This window comes from Piliocolobus tephrosceles, chromosome 3 (assembly GCF_002776525.5).
Source record: "Piliocolobus tephrosceles isolate RC106 chromosome 3, ASM277652v3, whole genome shotgun sequence".
NCBI classification, from domain to species: domain Eukaryota; kingdom Metazoa; phylum Chordata; class Mammalia; order Primates; family Cercopithecidae; genus Piliocolobus; species Piliocolobus tephrosceles.
Genome location: NC_045436.1, coordinates 148287426 through 148299601, shown reverse-complemented (window position 1 = coordinate 148299601; position 12176 = coordinate 148287426). Strand labels below are relative to the sequence as shown.

Here is a 12176-nt window from a genome sequence, read left to right as displayed (position 1 = left end):
GGTGGGTGGACCTGGACATCAGGGTTTGAAAATCCTGGTCATTGTCATGGGCAGCTGCATTTGAGTTGAGAATCAGTGCTTTCAGTGAAGGGGCTGGACTTCGAGGACTTTCGTTCTCATCCAGATTGAATATTCAGTGATTCCATGAAGCCTATCTATGTTTATGCTGGCCACCCAGCATTTTAAGTTTTAAAAACTATTTTAGAAAATCTACAAAATAATTTTGTATCCTTACAGCGTGATCTTCCTTTTTCTTTCTCACCTCCTCCCACCCTCTTTTAGCTCCTACAGCCATTCGATTACTTCTTTTGTGGTTTCATAGTTTTAAATGTTTGTGGAAAGGTGTTGGTCAGTCAGGAGGTTGTAGTGAACCTTTTACACAATCATTTTGGAGTATAAACTGTGTTTTGTGTTTGCATAGACTCTCTCTGTGGGGTTTAAAAGCTACTAACAGCTTATCCAATTTGCCATTTCAGAACTAGGGAAGCTGAATAATGCTACTTCTGTTTTACGTGGGATGAAAGATCAAGACCCAAAGGACAGAAAGATAAGGCAGAGGGGATGAAAGAGGGGCCCCTGTGTCACGGGCTAATAGTCATTAGCACTTCCCCTCTGCCCAGATGCCTCCTCAGCCAGCTAACAGGGACACCTGATCTCTCCTCGGGAAGATGTAACACATTAATCTGACCTGTTGTCTAATTGTAAGTATGAAGCAGGCATTGAGGCATTAGATCACCACAGTGTGAAGCAAAAGAGACAAGACAGACCTCTGCACAGGAGCGGCCTTCTGTGCCTTCACCCATGTTTGTGTTCTGGCACCTGTCACCTTATATTGGAAATCACATACGTGTGAGCCTCCTGAAGTCAGAGGGAATCATGTCTTACTCATTGCAGGAGGCATATTCAAATCTTCATGATTGAACCTAGTCCTGTCAGGCTGAACTGCTGCATAATATGAATGTTTACCTGTGTCCTATCTAGATAGTGTCTGATGGTATTTTCTGTTTAAATGATTTAAGTAATAGGCACTCATATTTTCTCAAGTGTTTTGCATGAAATTTAAGGCATGTAAGATAGAGTGAGGAAATACTTGGTTTAATTTCGTTTTTACTCCCTTCCTTTTTACCTTATGACCAACAAATACAAATAACTACTTGTCAGCAAAAACAAACCACAAATCTGTTCCTTCTGGAAAATGATTTCATAGCATATTTTTTGTTTGAAGTGCTCTTTTGAACTCCTTACAATGAGAAAGCATTTCATTTAAGGGGAAAAACACAACGTGTCCGGCCATATTTTTGAAGTCTTAGAATGTGTTACTATCAAATAATGGGAAAAATGCTAGAATTTTCAATACACAGTGCCTCAGATTTATTTAATATTTGTTTCTTACTAGTTGACGAAAAACAAAACAGCAAATGTAAAGTAAAATTACTTTTTATTCTAAATACTCTTTCAGGAGCTCTTTCCTAAATCCTTGTGAATAAAATTACACTTGCAGTGTATTTATAATCCTTTATAATCCCTAAATCCTTAAAAAGCAAGTTGACCCAAATGTTTAAATAAGGACTTTATTTACGAACTGAATATTGTCTGATTCTCTTGGGATGTCATTATCTGGCTACATATGAAACAGTATTCACTTATGCATGCTTCAGAAACTTCATACATTACTGTGCATTTGTTAGTATGTGAACAAAGAAACTTGTTTTGGTTGTGAGCAAAATGCAGATTTGTTCTCAAAATTGAGTTTTAGTATAAACTCAAATAGGTCGGCAGAAGAAGAGTTTAATTTTTATGTATCTAAATAAGGCCTCTTTCTTCGTTAAAAGAAAATTAAAACCAAGCCCCACACCCTTATTGAATCTGTCCCAATAAGATGCTTTTTGGGTTCTTGTTTATGCAATAGTTGGTTATGATTTACTTTGTCTGCAAATGTCTGCAAACAGAAATGACGTAGATACTATTGCTCCGACAAAACTAAAAAAAGATTTTCACTAAAAGTACCCAGATCGTATCAGTGGGAATAAATCCACTGGCCTCTGTGTATTTGCCCTAAAAGGATCTGTGTTTTTGCAGTAAATATTGTAATTGGAAGTATATGTTCTTTTAGACTAAATAAAGTTTTACTTGAGGACATTTTTCAGTTAGGCATGTTTATTTTGGGGGTTTAGTATTGTCTTTCCTCTTATTTATTTTTACTTATCTGTATGAGCAGAAGCTACAGCCAGCTCTCTCAGCCCTCAGACTATTCTAAGTTGCTGACTCCTTTTCTTGAAGATGGAGTGTCCCCTTTCTGGGCGTCTCTAACCTCATCTTTGCCTCCCCCTGCAGTCCTTTTCTGCCTGCGATTCCTCAGTTTCTCTGCACCTGAAATGTTGGGGTATTCCAGGGACCTGTCTTGGCTCCCTTCCTTTACTTTCCCTCCCAGATGTGAGCTGCTCATGTCCAGTCTAGGGCCCCTGTCTTGGACTCTAGGCCCACTTACCCAGCTAGATGCCTTTACTTTCGAGTCTTCCTGGTCTTACTCAGCGTAGACAAAAGCAGAAATCGTTGCACTGTCTCCCCAGACCTTCTCCACTCTGCACTCCCTCTGTGAGCTAGTGGCACAGCCATCTGCATAGAAACCTAAGCCAGAGCCCTGGCACCATGCCCCGTCTTCAATGTCCTCAGCCCCCCAGCCAGGGCACCACTAAGTTCTGTTGGTCCTGTCTTCCAGAATCTTTCATTCAGCCTTTCTCTCAGCCTTCAGGGCTTAGTTCTCAGTTCAGGCTCTCAACATGCCCCATCTCAATTACTATAAAGGATTCTAACTAAACCTCCTCTGGGCAGGGACTCACTTACATTCATGTCACATTTTTGAATCCCTGGCTCTGGCATCTAGAGATGCCTAGAAAAATGTATAGAAATCAAATGAAGTAACTGACTCAAGTCCTCCTTGCAAATAGGTGAGTCTAGGACAGAGTTATAAAGATAAAGAATTTAGGATTTTATCACGAGTGGACATTATGCCTGCATTTTTTAAGAAAATAGTGCCCCAGAGGCCGGGTGCGGTGGCTCAAACCTGTAATCCCACCACTTTAGGAGGCCGAGGCGGGTGAATCACCTGAGGGCAGGTGTTCAAGACCAGCCTGACCAACATGGAGAAACCCCATCTCTACTGAAAAAATACAAAATTAGCCGAGTGTGGTGGCCCATGCCTATAATCCCAGCTACTCAGGAGGCCGAGGCAGGAGAATTGCTTGAACCTGAGGGGCAGAGTTTGCAGTGAGCCAAGATTGCGCCATTGCACTCCAGCCTGGGCAACAAAAGCGAAACTCCATCTCAAAACAAGAAAGAGGAAAAGAAAACAGTGCTCCAGGTCCATCCTGGTAGAAGGTTTTATAAACTTACACACAGGTAGAACCCATTTTTTCCTTTAGTCTCTTAGTATACTTGACTAACTTAAAGTAATGTTTAAATGGCATTAGGTTTTTTAAATTATTTGCAATTTGTTGTTGAAACTATATTTGGCAGTATGCCCTTTGCCTTCAAATGTTCTGAAATTGTTAGTCTTCTGATCAGGATCCCAATGATTTTTGTTTTTAGACCTCAAGTATCTCCTTTATATCTGTATTACGCATAACTTCTTGGTGCTTCTGAATGACAGGGCACACCTTTCCCTGAGCATGAGAACCTTGAGCTCAATTATGCCTGAATACTAAAACTTACCAGAGCAAGGAGAGAGACTTTGGTCTTTGACTAAAGTGTGTCTTTTTAAGGTTTTTTTTTTTTTTTTTTTTAAGATTCTGAGAAAAGGATAGCAGAGATTGGTCCTTGGAAAAACTATCACAGCCTCTATCATGACCAAGTTATGATGTATTCTTCAGTTTCTTCTGACCCTGGGAATCCAGGGAACAGTCAAGTGATCTACTTTGTATCGTCTTTTTGTTTGTACCATTTCCTACTGAGTCACCAGTAAATTATGTGACTTCACACATTTTCTCTCCCCTTTGATATATAATGAAAGACGTCACTGCTTACTTCAGATGCAGCGGAAGACACAGCATGTAGAAACGTCAGGTATTTTCAAAAGCCTCAGAGGACTGAATAAGGTTTGAATTTTCTGTTCAGAGTGGGGTTAGTAATTGGAAAGAGTCACATGACTTATTAAAATAATCTTATATACTTGCTTAGAAGTGTGGCAGGGTTCTTGTATAAATTGATTATTTTTGTTTGACAAATGTTCTTTACAGAAATCACTTTCACCAGGAAAATCTTATAAACTCTTTTTTGGAGAGTCATTATGGCTTTTTTGTTGTTGTTTTGTTTTGTTTTGAGACAGGATCTCAGTCACCCAGGCTGGAGTGCAGTGGTACCGTCTTGGCTCACTGCAGCCTCCATCTCCTGGGCTCCAGCAATCCTTCTGCCTCAGCCTCCTGAGTAGCAGGGACTGCAGGCACACACCACCTCAGCTGGCTCATTTTTGTATTTTGTGTAGAGACGAGGTCTCGCCATTTTGCCCAGGCTGGTCTTGAACTCCTGAGCTTAAGCGATCCACCTGCCTTGGCCTCCCACAGTGCTGGGATTTACAGGTGTACACTAACATACCCAGTCTAACTGTGGCTAAGTTTTTACCAGGCTTCTGTTGTGAACCATTGGCAAAGATCTGAATGAAACCTAGATTTTATATTCTCTTCTCTCTGTCCTGTCTTCTTTTTATAATTGACCAACAGTTTTTAGGCCTCTGTGTGATGTATGATTATTTGGCAGTATAAAAGTGGGCTATAACCAAGCGAGTGCTAAGTGCAGACAGATGCTTGACCTATTGAAATTTTGGCTATTTTTTTTTTGAGACAGAGTCTCGCGCTGTCACCCAGGCCAGAGTCCAATGGCGCAATCTCGGCTCACTGCAACCTCCGCCTCCCAGGTTCAAAGCAATTCTCCTGCTGAGGCCTCCCAAGCAGCTAGGATTACAGGCACCCACCCCCACACCCAACTAAACACTCCCAGCTAATTTTTTGTATTTTTAGTAGAGATGGGGTTTCACTATGTTGGCCATGCTGGTCTCAAACTCCTGACCTCGTGATCTACCCGCCTTGGCCTCCCAAAGTGCTGGGATTATAGGTGTGAGCCACCACGCCTGGCTGAAATTTTGGCTTTTAAAATCATTTAGGTCTCATCAGGAATCAGTTCTTTAAAATATAAAACTTTCCTAAAGATCTTTTGACTCTTTGTAGATAAAATACCTTGAAAGGATAGATCATAATCTTTATGTCAGAGAGATCTTTAAGGTGTATTTGATATGAAATCACAAAGAGAAAAATCTTTCGAGTCATTGGGTTTGGGAATTAAGTCATGAACACTGAATACAAGGATACTCTTAAAATTTAAAACCACCTCCTTTACTGTATGTGTTGACCTTTGACCTGAATTGGAAAGCGGATTTTAAAAATTTATCTATAATGTTAAAAAGACATTGGGCCTGTGGGTATTGGGCCTTAAACTGAATTTTCCTTACATAGAAAAATGGAAAAAATTGGTTTAGGTGTTAGGTCATAACAAAAAGTAGGCCCTTTTGAAGATTAAATTTATGCCTGCCTTAGCCTTGTTTAAATCCATGCCTGGCCACAAATATTAGTGTTGTGGCTGTCCATCATCTGAGCAGTTGCACAGCTGTTCATTCACTGCCGTGAGGATTCATCTTTATGTCTAATGCTGCTTTGAAGAAACTTCTCCGAGGTTAATGATGAGAGGATGTAGCAGTAGGGACAACACCGTGGCAGATGAGATCTTTTAGTAGATTCTTTTAATCATGATTTTAAACATTAGAAACCAAAAGCTTTATAGTCTCCTTGTGAAGAAGCCCTGGTGAGCATATTTGCTGTGATAATATTAGTCATGAGTTGCTCACTCCTTGATTGAAACCTCCTAGCTTTGTTGACGTACTAGTCACTATTCACCTGCTAGGAAATATAGGACTGAGTTGTCATGGAAGGAAATAATGGTGCTGGGATTTGAATAAACAATTTACGGATAATTTCAGAACCTTTGTCGTCTTCATCCCACCATTTATTAAAGAAGACTTTCCAAAGTATACTATAGCCATGAGATCTAGAATAATTGAGTCATGTTTTGTGAACCACGTTGGAGACAGACTTCTCTGGGAGGCCACAGCTTCTCCAGAGGGGACCTTTAGCTTTGGAGTGGGACCAACCTGGGCTTGAATCCAAGGCCTGCTAGGTTGGGCTGTTTGTGTCCCGGGGCTGGTGGTTGAACCTTGCAGGATGCTGCGGGCATGTAAATCCTCTAGCGCAGCCCTTGGCATGTAAGAGGTACTTCGTAAGTGTCCCCCTTCTCTTCTCTGTGCAAGCTGTTCACCTCCTATGGAAAGACATTCCTAGTCCCCTGCTGTGGGCTCCTCCTCCAGTGCTCCGCGGTGGAGTAGCCAGCAGTGCGCCCCGAGACAGCATGGTGCATTCATTCCGTGAGTGCCAGCCACACTGCATATTCCAAATAACACTCCTCCCTCTCTCGGCAGGTGCCTGAGATCATCAGCTCCATCCGTCAGGCGGGGAAGATCGCCCGGCAGGAGGAGCTGCACTGCCCTTCCGAGTTTGATGACACGTTTTCCAAGAAGTTCGAGGTGCTCTTCTGCGGCCGCGTGACAGTGGCGCACAAGAAGGCTCCCCCGGCCTTGATTGACGAGTGCATCGAGAAGTTCAATCACGTCAGCGGCAGCCGGGGGTCCGAGAGCCCCCGCCCCGCCCCGCCCCATGCCGCGCCCACAGGGAGCCAGGAGCCGGGGCGCAGGCCCATGCGCAAGTCTTTCTCCCAGCCCGGCCTGCGCTCGCTGGCCTTCAGGAAGGAGCTGCAGGATGGGGGGCTCCGAAGCAGCGGCTTCTTCAGCTCCTTCGAGGAGAGCGACATTGAGAACCACCTCATTAGCGGACACAATATTGTGCAGCCCACAGATATCGAGGAAAATCGAACTATGCTCTTCACGGTAAAATATCACCCAGCTCGTGCACAGCCCCAGTCTGCCATACGCGTTCAAGAGAAAATCTCCTTTACGGAGTGAAGATTCTTAGTCAATTGCTTTTGATTTATGTGTGAATCCATATATTTTCATGCTGAACGATTCTATTCTTAGGATAAGATCCTTCCTTTAGCCATAAGGCTTTACAGTAATCAGGGAGAAACAGAGATCCATCTCATGCCCATGTGTCATTTTTATCTCACCCCATAATTATAAAGACACCTTTTCAGTGTGGAAAGAACAGTGAAAACGTGTAAATAAAGCCAGCAGAGAGATTTTAAAAATAAATATGAATTTCAGAGGATATATTTCAACAGAATCTTTTAGTTGGAAAACATCCTCTCTACTATTAATATTTTTATTTGTGAAACATTTACCCTTTGCTAATCAGGGTGAGTGGCTTTGTGAGTGACATTATATTTGAAATTTATACCCAAAATGAAAATTGAGCCAATTGCTTGCTTTTTTTTTTTTTAATAAGAAAAAAAGTTAAATAGCCAAATGCTAGAAAAGGACTGGATGGGGGTGGCATTGGCTGTCCCAGGTGGGTGGGGTTCGTGGTTCCATGCTGACCTGGGCTCTTCTGAGTGGGTGTGCCCTCCCTGGGAGTCCCCAGGGCTGAATGGATGAGGTGTGGAGCTGTCCCAGCAGCGAGCCCGTCTCTGACAATGGAGGAGCTAGTTTTTTCCTTGGCCTCCTCTTTGGCTTAATGCTGACTGACATTCTGTAGAGAACAAAATTACCTTAAATATGAAGTCCCCTTTTTGTGTCTAATTCAGGACACGAGTGCGATGGCCAGGGGGTAAAAAACCGGCTACCTAGGTTAGTGAAGTGTGGACGTGGGCCGGTTTAAAACCGAGGGGGTGCACCCAAGGGTAAATAGGGCTGATGTTTTCATCTTTTGACCATTAATCTCGTGTACCAAAAAGAGTAGTCAGATTTGTGCTTTAATTTGTGATCTGTGTCTTTTTAAAAAACTTCCTTGGTGACATTGAGAAAGCTGCTCCCTGCATTTATTTATAAGTACTAACTGTTTGACTGCTGTGCTAACGTCCCTTGCCACATGCTGGAAATGCAACCGTGAACAAGACAAGTATGGTCTCTGCCCACATGGAATTTAGATTCCAGTAAAGGAGACAGGCAACTGAGTGCACAAATAATTATCTAATTATAATTGTGGTAAATGCTGTGGAGGAGAGGGACGGGATACCGGAGAGCATTTCCTAGGGTAATTGGGAAAGGCTTCTTTGAGAAAGTGATTTTCACCTAACACAAGGTTTCATTGTGGCCACCTGGGAAGTTCTTCTGGGCCCACAGAGCAGCAGATGAGAAGGTCCTAAAGGCAGGGATGGCGCCTGGTGCCTGGAGAATCCCGGAGGCCTGAGTGCCTCCTTTGCTCAGCATTCTTCCCTCGGTTGTTGTGGTCTTACCTCCTCTTGCTTCCTCTAGGTCTCTGCTGAAATGTTGACATGGAGGAATCATCGTATCAGTAAGGCCAGTAGCAACCTCACTTCCAGGATTTTTGCTTTGTTTTTCTCCATTGCACTTTTACCATTTGATACAATTACAAATAAACAAGTACAACATTTTATGTCCCACATGCCCCCATGAAGTTAGGCTTCAAGAGGGCATGGATTTTCATGTCTCCGTTCCCTGTTGTCATTGCTAGTGCCTAGAGCACAGCTGTGCTCTGTAGACACCTGTTGGGTGAGAAATAAGTCCAGATGGCTGCACTGAAAACAAGGAACGATGGTGCATAGAGATGGGGCTGGGCCTGGAGGCAGCCCCACGAAAGCTGTGTTCATTAGGCACAACTTTATGGGTCTCGGTCAGGGTTTTGTTTTTTATCCTGAAAGGAGTGGGCAGTCACTGCATGCTTTAAAACACAGTGTGAAATATCTTTGGCTACAGAACCAGGATACTTGGGGGAGGGCAAGAGTAGGGTGGGGAGGGGAGTGAAGCTGTGTGGTAGTCCAGGTGAGAGATAGTAGGGTTATGAAGTGCAGTGGGAGTGGAAGAGACAGACATGCAGAAAGTCCAATTAATGGGATGTATAATCCTTTGGATGCCATGGGGAAGGAGAGGGATCTCAGGACCCCCACCCAACTTTAGATTCTGACTTGCTCTTTTCAACCCAGCCACAGCCAAATGATAATGCCTTGGAGCCTCTCACCTTATGAGATTTTCGAAGGTTATTTTTAAAAACAAGTAAGGACTATCTTCACTATGTAGGTAAAGACAGTGACTTGTAAAGAGGCTAAACATACTCCATATAGATATTTATTCGTTGTTTACAAATAAGGAGGATATTGTGTTGGCTCCTACTGTAGAGAGAGACACAGTCTAATTTAGAAAGATGTTGCATGTTAAAAATGAATTAGTTTTTCATCATCCTTGGTCTCCATGGAAGGATGTGAGAGTAAAAGGCCACCTGCTACTCTCTGCTGGCTGGAATACAGTTCAGAAACAGTAAGTGTGCAAAAACAAGTCAGGGTGCAAAGTCCACGCCCCAAACAGAATGCACGTTTCTTGGGCTCTCTCACTGAGAATATAATTCCCTTTGACTTACACCCCAGTTTCCAACAAGCTTGTGTATCTGATTTGTCTTTAACATCAAAATGTAGAGTGTTTAGAGGAGGAGATGGGTCTGGGAGTTAGGGTGGCAGCATCAGGATGTGATCACTGACTTCTTGGTCCTGAGGAGAAACTAGAGCTATAGAAACCAACTACACTGAAATGCAAGAAGCTTAGCGCTCCGGAGACATGGAGTCTAAAAGGCAGGCTTTCACAGCCTGCAGGGGCATGTGCACACACAGTAGGATGAGTATTGCGACACAGCAGTCTCCTATAATGCATGTCTATTAGCATGTCCCAAGGCAGTAAGAGGATTGTGATTGATGCTCAGACTCTAACCTGAAAAGGTCCGGTCACTAGTGTATGTGAATGCCTCACATGTAATATGTACTATACAAATGGTAGATTATTTTAACAACAATTTAAAAAGACTTGTCAGTAAAAATCATTTCAAAAGTATCTTGGAAGCTTTCAAAGAGTAGATTCTGTTTTCTGGAAGGTTCACTTATGTGAAGACCTCAGTTTTTAGGGGATGTGTGGCTCTTGAGGCCTGTTGCTAACTTTTGGATATCCGGTTCTTTCATCTCAAGGAAGACTGCTGTCTTATGTAGGTGAAGGCACTAATAGATGTCCAGTGTGACCTGAAATCCAGAGGATAAGAGGGAATCTTATCCATTTCAAAGGTGAAATGATTTCTACAGTGATAGAGTCAGAATTTTATAGGAGCTTGCCCCTTTTATTCTTTATTTTTATAGGTCATAAAATGAGAAAGTTTGAAAAGCTAGATTTTTTTTTTGTTTGTCTTTTAAGATTGGCCAGTCTGAAGTTTACCTCATCAGTCCTGACACCAAAAGAGTAGCATTGGAGAAAAATTTTAAGGAGATATCCTTTTGCTCTCAGGTAAATGGAGATGGGTTTTTAAAATTCAATTGCAATGGAATTTTTAAATGGATTTCTGTAATATCTGTCATGTAACAGAAATGCTAAAGGTTACAAGGTGTATGTTTTCTAAGTACTGTACTTGATTTGTGTTTCGCTTTTCTTTCTCCTTTGCTTTGGTATGTTAAGGTAAATTATGAATATAATTTTGAAATGAAGAAATTTGCTCTTAGCAACACTAATGGACAAAATAGATCTACTTTTAATTTTCTCAGTTATTGGTAGTAATGGTCCACAGTCATGACTTCCAGATGCATGTATGTGTGTCTTTGTGCATATTACACATACATATTTACACATTTCATACAAATGTGTCTTTTTATTAGATATATTTCTACTTTACAAAAATTTATAACTTTTTGGGTACCAGTTATCAGTATTTCTTCTCCCTTCAAATATAGATAGTGCTTATCTTTGAGAATGTTCTACTCAAAGTACAGTGTCTACTTGAAAACTTTTTTCTTGATAATCTTCCAGGGGTTTGTTTCATAGAGAGATTTTGGAAGAATCTATCAATCAATTAAGATTAGCTATGTCAGTTTTACTCAGGATCTTCCTAACAAATACGAGATCACTTAAGGTTATGTTTGCTTATTTTTTTTAAACTCTGGATTTTTCGTTTTCATAATTGATAAAATATGAAAATGTCAGTGTTGATTTATAATGTGATCTACTTAAATATTCAAAATGTGAAAATAAAGAATGTTCTTTATAGATTAAATAGGGAACCATTGACAAAAAGCTGTTCTAAATCATATTTCCTTAAGTTGTAGCCTCTAGCTTATGCTTAACTTGCTATTGGAGAATATTAATTGAGATGGCAAAGCATGTCGATGATTGCTCATTTACTGGAAAATATTTGGCCTGAAAGTAAGATTACCCATAGAGTTTTTATCCTGATTTGCTGCTGTTTCTGTTGAATATTAATGTTAAATGTTTACATTTTTGTGTGATAGCTTTATAATTTCCAAAAGAGTGTAGCTTACAAGTTTATATGACTACCTGAACATTAAGCTATCAGCACGCACATCTCTGCGTGCTGATGCTTTCAGAATACATTGATGTATTAATATTTATGGCAGATGTTTTATCTATATTAAGGTGCCTCTGATAGCTGATGATTTTAAAACATGTTTACATATTAATATTTATTAAAAATAGCTCTTATGATTCTATGGTAGAGCCTTGGCCTAATATGTTTAAAAGCTCCTCTACTCTGCATGCATATAATTTTTGACTCTTTCTTTATTCCAGTTCACTTCAATATTTACCTGTTTATTTTAGGAGTACAAATATATTTTAAATCTTTTTTTAACCTTTGGGTGTGTGTGCATGCATGCACATACATGTGTGTATGTGTATAGTTGTGTTTCTTCATGAATCTCTGGTCTGCCTTTGATTTTTTGAGTGATTTTTATTCTTTAATACCTACGTCTCAAACGAAACAACAATTGAATACTAAAATGAGCACGAAAACTTGAATTTTCAGATCTTAGTTCTCTTAATTGTTGTGGGGGTAATCAAAGGAACATTCTAGTAAACCACCTTTATTTGAGATGTTTTTAGACTTTTTGAAATTTTAAAATATCAGAGAAAATAGTAATTTTCTAGTGCTCTTTAAAAGTGTGCTCTCTAGGCCAGGCGC

At 40.9% G+C, this 12176-nt stretch overlaps 1 protein-coding gene across 8 annotated transcripts in view; it reads left to right on the top strand.

Moving 5' to 3' along the window:
- TBC1D1 (TBC1 domain family member 1) overlaps positions 1-12176 on the top strand; it is a 242938-nt gene that overhangs the window by 112188 nt on the left and 118574 nt on the right. For all 8 annotated transcript variants that reach the window (XM_023224635.3, XM_023224636.3, XM_023224634.3 and 5 more), the window contains 2 exons: positions 6521-6985; positions 10403-10492. In XM_023224635.3, coding sequence (XP_023080403.1) covers positions 6521-6985; positions 10403-10492 — 555 coding nt within the window. The remainder of the gene's footprint in view (positions 1-6520; positions 6986-10402; positions 10493-12176) is intronic.